At 44.9% G+C, this 13,969-nt stretch overlaps 1 protein-coding gene across 2 annotated transcripts in view; it reads right to left on the bottom strand.

Annotated features, from left to right (window-relative positions):
- The window catches only part of DNAH9 (dynein axonemal heavy chain 9), a gene marked incomplete at both ends in the record, with an annotated part of 315,299 nt that overhangs the window by 187,702 nt on the left and 113,628 nt on the right, over positions 1–13,969 (bottom strand). For both annotated transcript variants that reach the window (XM_080922531.1, XM_080922532.1), the window contains 2 exons: positions 2,929–3,086; positions 12,201–12,305. In XM_080922531.1, the coding sequence (XP_080778657.1) occupies positions 2,929–3,086; positions 12,201–12,305 (263 nt within the window). The remainder of the gene's footprint in view (positions 1–2,928; positions 3,087–12,200; positions 12,306–13,969) is intronic.

Genomic DNA, 13,969 nt, shown 5'->3' on the forward strand with positions numbered 1-13,969 from the left:
GAAATGTTTTACACTGTGGTCAGAGTTGAAGGAGCCACCAAATATTTAGGTTCTCAAAATCACTTGGCAGTCTGACCATGAGGACATCAACAAAATTGGATGGGGCTCTGGAAAATTATTCTGCAGAAGGAAGATTAGCAAGTAACATGGGAAAATATTAATTAATGGAAGCAGTATATTAAATAATATTGTCAGCTCCCAGCTATGAAAAATAAATGCTGACACAGTATGGGAAGAAAAATGACAAGAAGTTACAGGATTGCCCCTAGGCAACAGGACTGGGCTGGGAGGAGCAAAGGTTCCTATTTCATCCTGTCGTTAATTACCAGGGAATCCATCAGTTTTCACACAGTACACGGGGGCGGGGGGGGGGGGAACTAATAGTATCATGTTACAGGGCCTTTGTGAAAATTAATGTAAAATAGATGCTCATCTTAATATTTTAAAACATATCTTTCTCAGGGCTTGAAAGATAGGTCTGCGCTTAAGATTATTTGCTGTTCTGGCAGAAGACCTGTGTTTCATTCCAAGTTCCCACATGGCCAATAACAACCATCTGTAACTCTAGCTCCAGAAAATATCATGTCCTTTTCTGGCCTCCATGAGAATCAGGCATTGTCTTAGAGTTTCTATTGCTGCAATAAAAACATCATAACCAAAAAGTAAGGTGGGGAGGAAATCGTTTATTTAGCTTACACTTTCACATTGCTGTTCATCACCAAAAGAAGTCGGGACAGGAACTCAAATGGGACAGTAACCTGGAGGCAAGAGCTGATTCAGAGGCCATGTAAACATCCTGCCTACTGGCTTGCTCCTCATGGTTTGCCTGGACTTTCTTCTTATTGAACCCAGGACCCTTAGCCTAAGGATGGCTCTACTTACCATGGGCTGGGACCTCAAGATGGCATTTTCTCAACTGAGGTTCCTTCCTTTCTGATGACTAGCTTGGGTCAAGTTGACACACAAAACTAGCCACTACAACATGTATGTACTGCACATATATACACACAGGCAAGACATTTATACACCTCAGATAAAAATAATTAACTCAAAACTGTTGTTCTTATTTTTTCCCATCTTTTTTCTATGAAAAAATTTTAGACTGCCAGAGTCAGAATAATTGTGTCTCCCTAAAGTTGTTATAGAACCCCCCAGTGTGATGTGATTGGGAAGCAGAGGTCACGAGACTGAGGCCATGGGATTAGGATGAGGTCTGAGATCAAGCTTGCTGGTTCTCTGCCACAGAGGAATACCTGAGGTGATTATCTCTTGAAGCTTGGAAGTGAGCCATCCCAGAACTGGACCATCTGAGTCTCTGAGACTTTGGATTTCTGGCTCCAAGCACCCTGAGACGTTTCTACTGTTTAGGTCAGCGGGTCTACCACAGTTTACTACGGTAGATGGCCTATACTCAGATGACGTTAAAGTGAAAAACATGAGAAGCAATTTTGGTTGAACCTGCCTGTATTGTTGTTTGCCCTACCTTAATAAGCATGTAAACACACAGCCAACAGTGCAGCATTCTGGGACAGTGGGTATAACCTGCTAATAGTTCAGTGTTTTTTGGTTTCAAGTAGGAATTGCTTGAGTGAGGACTTCCACCCTGGTGTGACCTGGAAAATTGCTACATCAGGAGTAGGAGGCTGAGCCAGATGTGTAGTTAAACATAGTTATCATCCCAGCACCCAAGAGACTGAGGCAAAAGAGTCCCAGGTCCTAGGCCAGCCATAGTAGGACCATGTTTTAAAGCATTTGCAAGCAAGCAAGCAAGCACAAAACAAACAAAAAAATAAGTCTGGGAGAGACTGGGGTAGCCTGACTGGGCACCATAAGGTTGACCCTGAAGATGACACTTTCCGCAGTTGTCAAATGAGACAAGAAGTACTGTCACTGTTCCCAGTATCTATCTCTCCTAGGAAAGAGTTTAACAAGCAGAAGCTCCAAAGCAGGGAACATCCTTCATTTCTCTGTCAGGCCAACTTCACTTGTCTGAAGAAAGAATGAAAACTCTAGCTCCTGCTAAGAAGGATCTTTATGTTTCTTATCAAAATAAAATTTAAAAAAGATTTCAAAACATTGCCATACTCGAAGGCAACAAGGGTGAAATAAAGGGGTGTTTCCATGTGTCTTTACCAGGATGTAATTTGACACTGAGCTTTTTAGAAAGTAATTTGGCAATGTGTATCAAAAGCCTTAAAAATGTTCCTGCTCGTTAACTCTGTAATTCCACTCTGGGAAGCTAGCCAAACAAAATAATCATGCACACAGAAAAAAAGATTTATATACAAAAATGTACATTACAGAATTATGTATGAATTTATTTTAAATGCTACAAACACTTTTAATATGCAGTCATGAGGGGCCAATTAATTACACCACGAACCACATACTTGATAGAAAAATATGTAGCCATGAAATGAGATTTATTAAAAATACCCAATAGGAGAAATATTTATGATAGGGTAGGATATCGAAAATAAAGAATGAAATTATACACAAGTATCAAATATATATTGCAGGTATATAAAATAAAATTAATATATACATATGTTCTATGTGTGAGCTACAATTAAGCAAAGAACGATTTTACTGATGGTGTCATTACAGGAAAAGTGGATCTTTAAAAACCTACTTGTTTTTCATAAAATATATTTGATTATGTTTTCCCTCCCCCAACACAATAGGACTTCGCACATACGAATTCACAGAAATGGTGGCAGAACACATAAGACCTGCACAGCTCCAAGCCTGAGTGGGATGTAGCATGGAGAGACAGCAACAGACCCAAGGGTCCCACCCCAAACCATGAATGCTACTGATATCTGATGGCAAACGGAAGATTAATGGCGTGTCAACAGGGGGAAGAGAGTCTGCTCTCTAAACACTCCAAGTTTTCTCTAACGGAATCCTGTGTGGGTACACACATACCTGAAGAGGGCCTTGAGGTTCTCCGGCAGTTCTGTGCGGCCAGCATAGCCCGGGTTCATGGTGATGAAGATGCCCACAGAAGGGTCAAGGCTGATCTCCTCCCCAAGGAAGTTGAACCTCTGCTTCTTGTCTCTGATTGCATCCTGGATGCTTTTCACCTGGTGGAGGGCCAGAGGGAAATGGCTCTTGAAACTTCAGTGGTGGTCAGTAACTAAAGCTGGAAATCCAGACACACAGCATAGGCAACTGTCCTGTGGCCCCCTGCATTGAAGGACAGGCATGGGGGGGGGGTGGCACGCCGGAGCCTTGGCTGATGGCACTAAGCATGAGTCTCGAAGGAATCTGGCTATGTATATCATATGTTCATTACAGCTGGCATTCTACATCATTTGTTCATTGCAGCATGGCTACTAGGATGAAAGTATGTGAGGGGGAGGGGGAGGGGAAAGGGGAGGAGGAGGAAGAAAGGGGAGGGGGAGGAGGAAAGGGGAGGGGGAGGAGGAAAGGGGGAAGGGAAGGGGGAGGGGAGGGTGAGGGGGAGGAGAAGGGGGAGGGGGAAAGGGGAGGGGGAAGGGGGAGGAGGAAGGGAATGGGAGGGGATGGGGAGGGGGAGGGGAATGGGAGGGGAAGGGGAACGGGAGGGGAAGGGGAGGGGGGAAAGGGAAGGGGAGGAGAGGGGGAAGGGGGAGGGGGAGGGGGAGGGAGAAAGAGGCGCATGAGGGACAGGTGTGCTGGGGATCAAACTCAGGGGCTTGCACATGCCTGTGTTGTGCCTCCTGGCCTCCTTCCTAGCCCTGAGTACTTTTCCTGCACAGACAGCCATTTAAGCCTCATCAAGATACTTGGAGGGAACACTTCAGCCCCTCACCTCCGCTCCACTCTCATGAAGCAGAAGCACAGGGAGGTGGAGTGCTTTCCCCCACAGTCACAGAGCCCTTCTGTGAGGCAGCAGGATTTGAATTCATGCCAGGGGATTCTTGAGCAGGTGCTCTCGGCCCCTGCCCCATGACGAGAAAGCAGGTACCTGCTTCCCTACCCCGGGCTGTTTCTAATGGTGATGAAATCTATGTGGAAGCAAACAGCAGCATGTGTGGAACGTTTGAACGTGACCCTTGCCCCTGCCGCTGTGTTTGCTGTCTCAGCTTAAGCCACCTCTCCCCACATTGCATGTCTAGGGTGACATTATCGGAGAGTGGAGTCTGAATGATATTGATTAGAAAGCCCGGACTATGGGATGGGTAGCATGAGCCAGAGTGGCACAGGTAAACTGAAACTCGAAAAGGGACCTATTTGAGGGGATTCTACTTCCTAATTACCTCTGGGGAAGATTATGTTAGCTGAAGTGTTAATTCTGGTGAGGTGAGAAACTCTGGACAGAAAGGTGAACACACCGATAACAATCTTAAAGCCTTTGTAGGTTAGGATGAGGAACGTTCCTGAGGTCACATGGGAACCGATCTTTGGATGGAACCATCCACCCCCAAAAGTTCCCCTTTGCCCAAATCCTCCAGCCCCTACCTCCCACCTCAATGCTTCAGCACACACTTTGATTGTCTACTGACTTTGATTGTCCTGATGAAAGGTCCGCTACTTCTGTAGACACCTGTCTCCTCTTTCTATTTTTACCCCCACCAGTCCCGATCTAGCAAGTGTGACCTGGTCAGAGCTCCATTCTGGGCAGCTCTTACAGTGAGAAGAACAACAAATGGAACTCAGTCAGGTACTCGCTTCACTCTTCATTCTAGTACGGGCAAAAGCGACCAGTTCAAGGAAGAAGACAAAAAGCGCATACCAGCAAACTGGCTTTACACAGCCAGGCCCCACAGTATCACTGCAAAGGTCTAGCCTCACGCAGGTCTTAGAAGCAAAACCTGAAGCTAAGACCAGGGCAGAATTTGAAATGAACTTACAGCACTGGTGTCAAGAATAGCTGCTAGAAAAGCTAAGGGAGCCTCTGTGTGTGTGTGTGTGTGTGTGTGTGTGTAAGGTGGGAGAGAAAGCGAAGGAGGGCACAGTTGTCAGGATCAGTGACAGTGACAGTTTGGCAATTAGGATTCAGCTCATCTTCTGCAGTAAAGTTCTAATGACTGAGTGTATTTGAGCTCACAGAAATTAGCAGGAATCCGAGACTTCTTTACTGCAGAATACCAATGTCACTCAGGCAGAGCCGGTCCCCAGCACCCGGCGCACCGGCCACCCAGGCTAGACTCTGCTGATTTACTCTGGGCTCACCACCCAACCCTGCTCTGTTTGGAGCTCCTTGCTTTCCTCAGTATCTGGAAGTTAGGTGGGCCCGGTAAGGGCTGTTTCCTTCCTTCCTTCCTAGTCCTTAAATTATAAACTACAGAGAGCACTTTGTTGGCTAAAGACAGGGAGGCAAGTTTAATTAGTGTGCACAAGCTGTTGTGCTGCCTTTGGGTGAAGGCCAAGGCTAGAGCATAGGACCCTCCTGCTGTTGGCTCTGACTCAGCAATCTCTACCCAAACACTGAAGCCCAGAAAGCCCACACTCAGCAGGAATTTATGACGGACTTTGGATTGGAGGCATCTGTGCTTTTGTGTAAAATTCTGTGGGGGGCTCTTGAGGGAAATGACTGAGCAGGCTGGTGGACGGGGGTGATACCAAAGCCTCTGAGTTGACAGGTGTTTCTCTTAGTCTGCTCTGAGCAGACTTTCCCGACTGCCACTGCAGCAACCGAGACTCCGGGGACAAACCTCAGGGATGTGATGGTAATCAGGATCTAAGGGGCCTAGATAAAGTCCAGAGGGTTGGGGGTGCCAGAGGGGGACATAGGTACACAGGGACCATGAGGACTTGATGCTGGGTGGAGGCAGGCAGGTCATTTCTGCACACACATCTCTAAACTTGCATCACTTCTGGGGATTCTAAAGCCATTGGGAACAATTACAATAATAATAATAAATAATAATAATAATAATAATAAATAATAATAATAATGATGATGATGTTATTTTGAAGCACCTGAGCAGACAAACACTATTCTGAACCATGTACAGAAAGCTTCCCAGTCATGTCTCTGGAGATCGAGATGGGGTGGTTTTAATTTTGTAGGGGTGGAAGGAAGGCAGAAGGTGGTTAAAAATCCATTCTGCTTTGAAGTTAGCATCAGGGGCATGAATAGAAGCTCCTATCTCTGAAACTTTTTTGCATCTAAAATTGGCTCAAAATAAAAAGTTAACAGGGGAAAAAAATGAACAGTTGTCAGGTGGGTCAGGCCAAATCTTAAAATCAAACAAGATGAAAACAGGATGCATGTTTAGCCACTTCATCCAGAAAGGGCATGACAGAAGCTAAAAAGGACCTCATCAGACTCAGGCTGACACCAGGTAACTGATGACAGGTCTCTACATATTCTGAGAACATAATAGACAGTCTGGTTGTTATGACTACCACAGAGGGTACCTATTAGTATCCCGTGGCACCACATAGGTAACATTTTTTTCTGCAAGTTTATTTGTATTTATTATGAAAATGTCATTTGTTTTATTCTGAAAATAATGTTTATTATACATTACAAACATTTCCTACGAAACATTCATATCACCCATTAAAGACACAGAAATGTAAACCTGTAAAGGTGTTATGAGTCTCAACTGGGGATCATTTTCACCCAATCTCCACGGGTGAATCTGGAGACAGTCTCACAGCATGGAGAGAAGGATGCTGTACACATCTAGTGGCTGGATATTCCACAGTACATAGAACAGACTTTGGCAGCAGACCAGACCAGTCCTGGAAGCTGGCATTCTCAGAAGTCTGTCCTGTGTCCTCCGCTCAGGCCTTCAACCTGTCATAGTACATGACATATGCACATTGTCATATCCCTGTGCATGTGATACAATTTCGGGATGTCACAGGCTAACCCCATCTGTGTAAATGTTCTCAGTTTTTCTCTCCACTCCTTTCTCATACTCCTTCCAGTCTAGGGTTGTAGCTCCTTCTCTGGTTATTTTTTTATGAAGCCTCTGTCCAAATTCCATCTATTATTAAGAGCCTGCCCAGGTTCCTTAGTAATGGTAGGATGGGGTCTTGAAGGGTGACTTCAGTAAGAACACCCCAGTCACCACCTGTACATTTTGTCAGAGTTCTGTGCTCCTTCACAGTAAGCGCCTCCAAAAAAGGGTTCAACGTGGGACGTTCTCTTGGCTCTGAGGCTGGAGCATTTCTTCTACATCTGGAGTCCTTGGAACTATGCTGTAAATCCCTTGCTAACAGATTTTCAGGTTTGGAGAGGACAGGGCCTTGTGGGCTAGCCTTGAACTCACAGTCTCAAGTGGGATTGCCTGCCAGTCCTGGTTTGGATCTATTGGCTGCTCAACTGCTTCATTCTGCAACTCAGCCTCCTGTTGGTGCCTGTACCCACAAGTGGTAGGGACACCTGAGAATATGGCAGAAGGTCAGGGGCTATAGGTTCAAGGTAATAAGTTGTACCTTGGTGGAATGTTTCCCAAGGCTCAGATAAGCCAAGGTTTAGAGAGCTGGCTGAGCCAGCAAAGAGGAGATTCTGGGAAGAATTAAGCAGTATAAGGCCTTTTAAAAATAGCAAGTTAATTTCTCTTGAAATTACCACAATGAGGATGTTCCCAAATGGATATGCAATTCTGCTTGACCAACCTGACAGAGACGTGAAAATATCCGGCAGTGTAAACACTGGGGCATAATCACGTCTTCAGAAGTGACTGGAATGAGAGCACAAGGGTTGGGGGGGGTGAGGGGCGGTGGGGACAGCAGAGAACCGTCAGCAGCTGGTGCAGCTTCCAAACCAATATGCCAGCCGGGATGCTTGTGTGAATAATTAAGCACAATTTTCTCCTTGGATGCTTATATGATTTTTAAGTGTTACCAGCTCCAGCTCTGCCTTAGCTGCCACCAGATCACTTCCTCCTGACTGTCTTTTAAGGGCGTGTCCCTGGACCAGAATACGGCAGCATCAGAGAGTGTAAGCTGAACATATGCTACTTAATTCGAGGAACAAAAGGACAGAAGCCCTATGCCGACATTTCAACATAAGGCCATTTTGTTTTCTGGCTCCCGAGAAGTGGACCACAGTTCCTGAGCCAGTGAGTGGCTAGGGTTGGTTAAAAACATCTGGGGATAGTCCAGCTGAGGATGAGGGAGGGCATCAATGGTACAGGCCTGTTCATGGCCCCATGGCTCACAGACATCTATTTCCAACCCATATCCTGCTGTGTTAAGATAACAAGGACAGCACTCATCTTTACCACCACTGCCCCTCATCACCATCTTTACCATCACCACCATCTTCACCATCACTAGCATAGTAAGCAATAATCGTCACCTTTTATGCTAGTGCCACAGGAGTCATCACTACACTACCCTCAGCAGCAGCACCAGCACTGCAATCCTCATGCCCTTCTAATCTCCACCTTCATCATCATCATCATCATCATCATCATCATTATCATCATGGCCACCGTTACCTTTGACATCATAGACACCATTGCTGAAATAACAGTCATCTGAACCTCCACCCTCCCCTTCACCATTACTATCACCACCACCACACACTCCACCATTCTCACTGTCATTACCACAATCACTCATCTCTTCTTCATCATCACTCCCACCATAAACACCATCAGCCTCCTTCTCACCACCACCACCGTCATTATCATCACCAGCATGCTCATCCTCATCATGGGTCCCGATTGCTATCATCATCATCATCAACATCACCTTCATTGCCACTAACATCATCACTAACATAATCTCCAAAATCATCACCAGATCCATCATTACCTTCATTGCTACTACCACAAACACCATCACTAACACAACCACTGGCATTATCATCAGTTCTACCATCATCACCATAGCTACCATGACTACTACAAGGACCATCGTCCTAATACTTGAGCACCCAGGATCTACAGATCTTTGACTTAAAGTATTTCAGACATCAAATCACTGAAAAATGATTACACTGAAAGAACTGTGATTGGCTCAGTGAATTCACTATGGGGCATACCGTGCCTTGGGATACACAAGGAGACGGCAAGCCACTAGCACTAAGCATCACCGGAGACACCCATCAATGGAATTAGGTGGCCTGAATATTCTGGCCTTAAGTGGGGTCAGTGACAGAAATGCCTGGCTGGTGAGAGCAAAAGGTGTTCTCTAAACACTGTGGCAAGAAGCCAGAGGAGAGGGCACAGAAATCATGGATGCAGGGATGAGAGGAAGACATACAGATAAATGGAAAGAATAGGACAGTGGGCAAAGGGGACAGGAAGACATCTCTCAATGGGAGAAGTGGGAAGAGAAGCTCCAAGTGCATCAGACAACAGAAGGAAATAGAGCCATGTCTAGTTGCTGCTACAAGGAAAAGACAGTGTCTCTCCCGGTTTTTAGAGCCACCCAGGAAGGGGTTAGTTCCCACAGCTCACAGAGAGATTCTACATCACGGTTCCTGATTCCAACTTGCAATATGACTACCCGAGGGTGGAAACAGCCAGAAGATGTGCAGTTTCTGGTATGGTATAGATATAATTTCAATTTGTCTTCAGGAGTTAATAATATTGGAACTAAATCTTTGTTATGAGAGACTGAGAGGGAACTTGATCCATCTATGGTACCTAGAGATCTAACTTTTGGGAGGTGATTATAGTTAGGCAAAGTTATTTGGGGTAGGGCTCGTGATTGAATCTTGTGGTTTTGACAGCAAAAAATTCATTGCCAGATATGTGTTCTTGAAAGTCCAGGAATATGAGCCAAGTCAACCCATTTTCTTTATATGCTGTCTAATTTCAGGTATTTCATTTTAAGCACAGAAAAAGACCAACATAATTTCTTGTAAAAATATGAATATCTGGTTTCAGTTTAGGTAATAGCAGGCTCCCATCTATACACAGCAGAGGTGTGTTGATAAATATTTAACTATTGGCTGTCCAGAGAATCAAGGCCTTTATGTGTAAAATGAGTCAGTGCCGAGAGCTGTAGGATTTGGAACTGTTACAATGATTAAACCTGGGATCTTGTGCCTGTTAGGCAAGCACACTTCCTGTCAAGTCATGCTAATGTGAGACCACATAAATTTGCATAATCAATTCAGTACCCAAGGCAGAAGGATGTTGATGCAAGAGAACTTTTAGATTCCACTTGGGCCTTGTATCCAGACCTTCCCTGACTCCTACTGTGAAGAGGAAAACTAAGGAAGAGGGAAGTGTACCTTGCTTTGGGAAGCTCCACTAAGGGACATCTAGGACAGGGGTCAGTGTTTATGAAGTAGCCTTTGTCAGAGAAGAGAGCACAAAGGACTGACTACTACAGAACAGGCAAGAGAAGGGCCTCTAAGAGTCCCATGTTGGCTCATGGATCCCAGTGGCAGCTGAAGCCCAGGGCAATGGTGTTATACAATAGCAGCTGACCTAGGGCTGACCACTCCCCAGTCCTGCACTTGCTTTGGTTCTCCACTCAAAGCTCCATATTTAGCCTCCAGTGACAGGGACAGCATGCTGGATGAGAGGGGTGTCAGCTGGAGGTTATGTAGAGAGAGGCAGGCTCCTGCCAGGTCACATACTCCACTGAAGGGGATAATGCTGCCTTAGCCAGTGTCTCCCATGTGGTCTCTCTGCCTGATGTTCCATCCCACCTTCATTCTGCCAACCTTCCTTCACTCTGTGCTCTTGCCAAAAAGAAGAAAAAGAAAAAAGAAAAGATCGGCCTAGTTTAGTATTGTCCATATTTACAATTACACAGTTCTGCAGGGACCATACCAGAAACCTTATCATAGCTCTAGACTACCTCCCCTCCCTCTCACTCTCTTCTCTTTCACTCTCTTCCCCACTTCCTCTTTTCTTTGCCTTCTATTTCCTTACTTGCTCCTTTTCCTCTCCTTCCCCTTCCCCCTTTTACCTCTTTCTCTTTCCTTTTTCTGTTTCTTCTCCCTCCCCCTTTAAACAAATAATGCTACCTGTGTAATACTCTAGAAATAAGCCACAAGGGAGGAAATTTCAACTGTGTTAGACTGTTTGGTATGTGGATGCAAATTCCTCCCAGAAGGTACACCATTGTCCTGTGTACCTAATGGCATATAGTGCTTCACTGAGGCCAAGGCTGAGCTTCCATGAAAGAAAGAAAAAGGATCCTTGCAAGCAGCCACCCTTGGTGGAAAATGAGGGTGCTCAGATTATAGAGAGGAATGGAGGAAAGGGTCTGGCAAAGGAGATGGGAAGGGCACAGGAGCCTTAATGGCTAAAAAGCAATACATGGGAAAGACCCTGACCTTGATCTCAGTCAAGGATCTTTCCTGTGCCCAGCTCTTTAAAATGCCATCAAACACAGGTTAATTTTTTTTTGGGATTCTCAGGGTTCCTTGCCACCTGCATTTATACCCAACTTTTGTTTTGAACTTTTTTCTCTGGCCACCTGGATGTGTTCATTGATGGTATACATTGATGGATAAAGGAAGTGGGTTCAACTTTTGATAAAATTTCCTTGTTTCTTTTCAATGGTGTGCCTTGGGCAAGGTCCTTTTCTTTCCTGATATGTTTTCTCCATATACAGTGCTAGTTATGCCAGAAGAGCCTCTGGAGGATAGGAGTGATACATGAAGTATGTCTGGTATAAGAGACTTAGCAAAAGAATTTACCTTCTGCTTTTACTCCTGTTTCCCCCTCTTTGTCCATGGGCCCCTGAACCCAATTCAAACCCTGTCCTGCCAGCCCTTAGGGATTGGCTTTAAGATAGAATATTTCAGAGTCTTATTCTATAGTATAGATATTCAGATCTCTTCTAGAACTTTGAAAAGCTCACACGTGTCTCCAGAACTCATTTGAAGTTTGGAATTGGGCACTCCCATACACTCAAGCCCCATGACACTGTAGTCTTATGCATAAATGAGTGGTTTGGGTTGAGAGATATGGGGAAACTTGCTTACAGGTTTTTATAGCAAATATAAGAGATGAAGCTGGAGCTCTGGTCTTACAGCCAATGCATATGTTCTCAAGCAGTTGGGTTCCATACCTCCTTGTCTGATCCTTTATGCCCCTCTTTGAAGCAGGTGGGACAGATAATTTCTGTTCCTCCTTTATACATGGATAAGGAGATTCTCCTAGTTGGAAATGGATATGCTTTGATAGGTCATGGGGGAAACTTATTGTAAGGATGGAGAAAGGGGAGTGGGATGTGGAAGGAGGAAATGTTACTGAGGAGGAATGAAACACCAGGCTATAGACTTCCACAGGGCCAGCCAAGAAGACTGCAAGACTACCCCTACCCCAAGTCCATACCTGTACAGCCACCACTGACAAGACCTCCACAGAGATTCGGTTAAACTCATCAAAACAGCCCCAGGCACCCGTCTGAGCCAGGCCTTTGTAGATGTTGCCACAGGACTGCAAGGAAACACAAAGATTAAATGATGACATCATCTTAGAGTCATGTCCACAGTCATTTTCCAGCCTCGTTATCATAGACACATCAATCCCCTGAAACTTGCATTGTAATTTCAAGAACAATTATGGTTCTGAAGGTGATGGATCGAAACACAAGTCATAGATCCAACAAGCTTTTCACAGCACTGTAGTGAGAAAGCCCTTTAAGATGCTTTCTGGAGTGTTCAAATTCCCAGAAAATTAATAAAAGACAGATTTTTCTTATACCACATGCACAAATAACCTTCTGTTCAGGCTTTGGAACACCCTAATGGGAATCCAATGCCCATAACTTCAATCCATTCCCAGCCACTCAGGTTTCCCAGCTGATGTGGAGCTGGGGATGCCAGGAACTCACAACAATCACAGAGGCAACTATGGGCAAATCTTGTCAAATGAGACCCGAAAATGAAAAGAAACTCTGGCATGAAAGAGGAGCTGTTGAGCAATGTGCCAGTGGTCAGGAGCAGGCACAGGAGGCTACGGAATGCCTCTGAAATGCCAGTAATATGCAGTTCTAGGAGTCCTGACACCCAGGGACTTTTGGGAAGGTGTTGGCAATGAGGAATACAAATCAGAGAGGCTTGTTACAGAAGTATTGGTTCCGGTGAATACTGCAGACCACACTGTCACAGAGTCACAGAGCCCAGAGAGGAACGGTCAGAGTACTACAGTGTGATCAGTGAAGATGAGATGGTAGAACAAACACACATTCCAAGATGTGTTTTGTGGAATGCCAGCTGTTCCTTGAGAAAAGGATTTTGTTGTCAAGAAAGTTCCATAATCTACTTTTGCCAAGTTCTAAATATATACTAATGGACTTTGGGGGTGAATTAGTAAGAGAGCATGCATTTGTCTCTATCCTCTCCCCCTCTCTCCTTCTTTCTCCTTCTACACAAACATGCCCATACACATATGCATATACACATTCTAAACTTCTGAAACAAGATTAATTTGTTACATGGCTGCAATTCTGTTTTTCTCATGTAATCTCTGATCTTCTCAGAATACACTCCAATAAAATGGGCGTAGTGAGGGAGCAAAAGGAGGCAGACAGAAGCCTGAGCACCTAGTTCCTAGGAGAAGGTGCTTCAGCATCCACTCTGCAGTGCACGTTCTGGTCTGTGTAGTGAGGACAGGGGAATGTCCAGGAAAATGAAAGATTATGGAAGAAAAATGGGCAAAATAATTATGTGCCCAGAGAAAAGTAAAGGTGCCATTTGGGATGAAAAATTGATTACTAAGGAAAGTCTTAGTATGCAAAGCCTTGAATTTATTCCAGGGAGCCTTTAGAGGTTTCCACGAAAGGAGATGATTTAGGCAACATTTTGTCAGAATCAGCCAGACAGCTACCTAGGCAAGGTTAGATGGAGGGCAGAGTTTAAAGATCGAGGGAAAACACATCCCAAGTCAAATTAAACCCCAGAGCTCTGAAACTAAGAAGGGAAAGGCGAGCATGAGAGAACCAAAAAGATCAGCAGTTGCCCAGGAGTTTTGAGGGAAGGAGTATGGGAGAAGAGAATGAGACCCAGGTAGAGCAGAAGCAGAGAAACTACTGCATGTGTTACTGTGACATTGGGTAGATGACTATATACTTCCTTAAGCCTATGGAACTATATTTTCAA

Source organism: Micromys minutus (assembly GCF_963924665.1).
Source record: "Micromys minutus genome assembly, chromosome: 10".
NCBI classification, from domain to species: Eukaryota; Metazoa; Chordata; class Mammalia; order Rodentia; family Muridae; genus Micromys; species Micromys minutus.